Source organism: Limulus polyphemus, unplaced genomic scaffold, assembly GCF_000517525.1.
Source record: "Limulus polyphemus unplaced genomic scaffold, Limulus_polyphemus-2.1.2 Scaffold6300, whole genome shotgun sequence".
NCBI lineage: Eukaryota > Metazoa > Arthropoda > Merostomata > Xiphosura > Limulidae > Limulus > Limulus polyphemus.
Window position 1 is genome coordinate 6,876 of NW_013671910.1, and position 5,456 is coordinate 12,331.

Here is a 5,456-nt window from a genome sequence, read left to right on the forward strand (position 1 = left end):
CATATCGTGTAACTGGTAGAACTGTACAGACATATCGTGTAACTGGTAGAACTGTACAGACATATCGTGTAACTGGTAGAACTGTACAGACATATCGTGTAACTGGTAGAACTGTACAGACATGTTGTGTAATTGGTAGAACTGTACAGACATGTTGTGTAATTGGTAGAACTGTACAGACATGTTGTGTAACTGATGGGCCTGAACATGGCCTAGTGGTTGGCATATTGGGATGGGAATTTGAAGGTCTTGGGTGTGAAAGATGGTACTACCAAACACACTTCACACTTTAAACTCTGGATGTAATACAGTCAATCCCGTTATTCAGAAGATTGGGGATCCAAGGGTTTTGGGTGTGTGATACAATACTACAAACATGTCTTATCACTGGTATGGGTTGACAGACGTATCCTTTCACTGATATTTTATAATCTGTATAAAATATTCAGATACACTGATAATTTAATCTGTAATGATTTCGTTTCAGATTGTAACAACACCCAATAACAGATGGGTCATTTGGTCTTAGAATTAGTATTATGAATATCTTCATTAAACTCAGTTGATTATTTCTGCTTAGTTCATTTTGATTTTAAATTTTTTAGTTATTTTATAAAAATCTTCAGGCTGTGTGATTACATAAATTGTTGATAGAGTAAGTAGCAGCGGATTTACTGGAACAGGAGGAATTAAAACAAAATTCATTTTTGGATTTGACCAATTTTTTGTTTTTCAGTAAATGTTTAACATTCTCTTTACTAAGCTTTCATGTGTTTTAGTATACTTACCTAGATATTTTTCATCAACAGTTCAGTGTTCTGTTTAACCATTTTTCATGTTGTTACATGTTTTTGGTTTCCTTACCCCCATTTCAACTTAGTGATTCATATTTGTTTTTTGTTTACTGTGATTGGCCAATCACCACTTAGCTATAGCTAAGTGAGGCACATACTTCACCTATATATATATATATAAATATATATCTTTGGGCTAGAAATTCAAGGTGTGTTGGTTGTGGTAAGAAGATCGTGTAAGATGTTGTTTCGGTATTTGTTTTATGTGTAAATTTTGACTATTAACTTTGAAATAAATGTTACCCAATGCCTGTGTTATTAATACATGAGTATCACTATGAACATCGGCAAATTCCATATGTAACAATGTGTTTTAGTATATTTACCTGGATATTTTTCATCAGCAATTCAGTTTTCATGTGGTTCAGTATAATTATAGCTGAATATTTTTGCACACAAGTTCAATGATTTATACAAGTGAGCATTTATGTCTTTCATTGTGATTTTAGTGGATATTGTTTCACTAAGTGTTTAATGTTCTGTTTAAAACAAAGTTCTATCTGTTGAAGTATTCATAGATAGATAATATATTGCCAAATTTTTTTAACTCTTCAACCAAATAAAGCTGTGTGTAAATATGTTTACAGAAAAAACCAGTAGTTCAGATAAAAGCTTCTTCAGCACTAAATAGGGTGATTTGTTTATGTGATGGCAACCTGGTGTTCACAGACATGTCAGATCTAGAGGTAAGAATGAAGTGTTTAGTTAGGTAATGTTGATGATTTCTCTCATGAAACATAAGATCCATGTAAATCTTAACTTTTTACAATAGCTGTCATGTGACACACCAATTTGCATATTAAAAGCTGTTTTAATATAAAGTACTCAACCCTCTATAATTTTGGTCAAGCCTTATATTAGTAAACAAACTCGGTTTGAATCTTGCTATCTCCTCTAAGACTATCACTTTAATTTTGGTTCATGTTCATGTTTTCAATCAGATCACAGATACCACTAAGTTTGGAACCAATATAAAGTTGCAGTGGAATGGCATGTACCAGAACTAGGTAGTTTGATGCTATAAAAAATTTGGTCATTTTTGGTAAGGGTTTGTAACATCCCTTTTCAATTCAAAATACTGACACACCGAAGTCATAAAGATGTGATCAAATTTAGAAATTCAAAGATGGAAATATCCCTACTACTTAATAGTATTGGAAAACAAAGGAATATGGATCAACTTGAGGCACCAGGACCATTGAGAAAGAAACCTGCAACAATTTGTACCCCAGCCTTTGTAAGCAGAATGCAGCATTTTCTAACAGCTGAGAATACACAAAACAAAGGTCAGTGGCAAACATTGTCAACATGTCCTAGGCAGTAGTACACAAAATATTGAAGAAGAATCTGTCTGGAAAAGCAGCTCAAGTCACATGTACACAAGCTGTTTCCATGATATATCCCTTCAACTGTTGCATTCCTCAAGCAGCTGAAGAATGAAACTGGTATTCATGCTATTCCATATGAGGATATACCAGCTAAGTCATGGGAAGCAGCACCTGTGGAGTTCTGTACTATCAGACTTCTTGACTAGGGAATCTTCGCCCTTGTACATAAGGTGGTCTATAGAAAGCATATAGAGAGGGATGGTGTGTTATGGACGTGACAGCCTTACAACTAAGCCTTGTGCAATGGAAACTGTGCTACAGGTCTATTATTAAGGTGTAGGATAGTGAGATAAAGCATGACAGGATGTGACAACATGAACTGTAACAATGTAGTGAGGTTCAAAAATATTTTAATATAATTTACTCAACCTCTGTATATTCTTACATCCATGGGTTTAGTCCATTAAATTGACCCTGTAGAATTAACATTTACTATAATTTTATATTTAGTTTGTGCATTATCACAGAGTTTGGCAAGCTTTTAGTAAATGTGAAAAATTTATTGTACACAAAAAAATCAGTGCTAGTCAGTCTGGCTTAGGCAAAAAATATGAAGTAAATCTAAATTACCCTTTTTCTTTCTAGAGTGACTGCATATTGTAACAGACAATTACATACTATTTATTTATAGAACAAAACGAATAGACTTTTAAAATCTGGGTTACTTTTTTATTGATATACAGCTGCACTTGGATTATTTCTTTCAGAGTATGCCAAAAGCTATTTATCACAATGGGATAGCTTTATGTAAACAATTGAACAAGTTACCAGCATACAATGTTGACTGCATTACAGTCATGCCTCACAAATTGGGTGTGCTAACATGAGCAATTTTTTTATCTAACTTAATAAGTTTCTAGTTTTACATTTTAGTAATTTGTATAACAGTGAATAAAAAGTATTCATACAAAATATAGTTAGTACTTGTCAATGCTCCTACTACTTGCTGTTAAGGAAGTACTGTTAGGTACATAGAACACTAAATATTATCATGTACAAAAAATAGAATGTTCTAAAACTACTATAATTTAACTTACTTTCTAACTCTGCTATGAATGGGTTATAAAATTTCATTAGCTGGTTAAGGCAAACTTCCCAATAGCAAACAAAGAAAGTGAGGTTGGATATTTCAAAACCTGTTAAATGAATGAACTGGCCATGAAGAGAATTCAGTAAATTTGAATCTACTCTTTCTGTTGGTTAAAAATAATCCAGTAGCAAATGTCAGAGAGATTCCTGACATTTTTTGAAACATAGGATGTGATAGGAGAAGCATGATGTGAGTTTGACGTTCCAGTGTATATCTTGGTAAAGAAAGAGGCTTAGAGACTGTACAGGATCATGGGTAAGAATGTACTTTCAAACTGATTTAAAACACTGCAGGGTCATGGGTAAGAATGTACTTTCAAACTGATTTAAAACACTACAGGATCATGGGCAAGAATGTACTTTCAAACAGATATAAAACACTACAGGATCATGGGCAAGAATGTACTTTCAAACAGATTTAAAACACTACAGGATCATGGGTAAGAATATACTTTCAAACAGAATTAAATACTACAGGATCATGGGTAAGAATATACTTTCAAACAGAATTAAATACTACAGGATCATAGGTAAGAATGTACTTTCAAACAGATTTAAAACACTACAGGATCATGGGTAAGAATGTACTTTCAAACAGATTTAAATACTACAGTATCAGATTTAAAACACCATAATATCATGGGTAAGAATGTACTTTCAAACAGATTTAAAACACTGCAGGACAGTGAGATACATTAACTGTTGTTTATTTGTTTGTAACAGCCTCAGAACTATCCATCGAAGGTGAAATCAGTGTCTTGTTTTTGCTTGAATGAGAACCCTGGTGGCAATAATCCGTTTGTTATTGAAGTAAGTTTGCAAATATTTTCAACTTCACAAAAAGTTGTGTCTGATCAAATCTGGGATTCTTAAGAAGATGAATTTTTGTTGTTATTTTTATTAAAAACTTTTCATTAAAAGAAATCTAACTATATATGAAGGAACCAAAATAAATAGAAAAAAAGCTTATAGATTAATGAAGCCAATTCTTGTAGCAAACTGTACTTAATGCCATAAGTCAAAGCATGAGAAATGCAAAACCTAGAGTAGCTAGATTGCTTTGTCAAACAATATTTTTGTGTGTAATCCCAATAATACCTTTGAAATTCAACCAGCTTAGGAAATATAGATCCTTCCTAAACCTATGCTACTCAGCCAGCATTGCTATTAATCTTTATAATATGAAATTAATTCAAAAATTATTTTGAATATTCAAACCAATAAGACTTAGTGATACTAACTAGATAGAAAATTGAAACAAAACAAATGTTGTTACATCTCTAATTTTTTTCAAGCTATCACACTTGTAGTTATATGTGAATTTTTTGCAGTCCTGAAATATTATATGAATATCTAAATATGTAATTTAAAACTAGCAACTTTACGCAGCTATTGAGCTAAATTTATTATCTGCTTTAAAATTTGTTGGTTAATTTTTTCTTGTTTTTAACTGACTGCTTAATTCTTAATTTTTTTGTATGTGTCATGTTTTTGTTTAATATACTAATGTTAAAAAGTACTTTTAACCATACAATCATAGATGTCATTGGATGTTAATAAAGTTAATAAAGCTTTATTTTAGTTGTTTGATACACAGTTTCATTTCAAAAATGTTACGTATATTTTCAGCTTTGTGTTGCTAGAAAACGACAACTTCAGTTGTATGGCTTGACCGAAGACAAGCTGTCTCATATTAAAGACATTACCTTACCTGAAACAGCATTAACTATAGTAAGTTTGGCCAGTAATTGTTCTGCCTCATTAACACAAAGTGTAACTTCGATTTTTAGATATAAACATTCATATATTCAATCCTTTGTGTAAACAATCCAACTAAATTTGGTTAAGCCAACTTAGTATGTAAAACCAATTGCACTTTATGTTATACTATTTTTATTCTACAAACCCTCATTGGAAGTGATATGTAGCTTTATTAAAACATTTGTGGCTACCAGTATGTCCAGTTTCCATCTTTCATAACAAGGTCAATATTAAATTTGTTTTGTTTCACACTTCTTCCTTCTGTTAACTACTAAAGAACTGCTTCTTTTTGTTTCGTAATACAGATCACTGGTTTAGTAGTTAACAGAAGGAAGAAGTGTAAAGAACTGCTTCTTTTTGTTTC

At 31.9% G+C, this 5,456-nt stretch overlaps 1 protein-coding gene across 1 annotated transcript in view; it reads left to right on the plus strand.

The window, feature by feature from the left end:
• The window catches only part of LOC106473588 (transforming growth factor-beta receptor-associated protein 1-like), a gene marked incomplete at its 5' end in the record, with an annotated part of 46,525 nt that overhangs the window by 5,140 nt on the left and 35,929 nt on the right, over nucleotides 1–5,456 (plus strand). Inside the window, 3 exons of the mRNA XM_013934273.2 lie at nucleotides 1,442–1,540; nucleotides 4,055–4,141; nucleotides 4,961–5,062. Of these exons, the coding sequence (XP_013789727.2) occupies nucleotides 1,442–1,540; nucleotides 4,055–4,141; nucleotides 4,961–5,062 (288 nt within the window). The remainder of the gene's footprint in view (nucleotides 1–1,441; nucleotides 1,541–4,054; nucleotides 4,142–4,960; nucleotides 5,063–5,456) is intronic.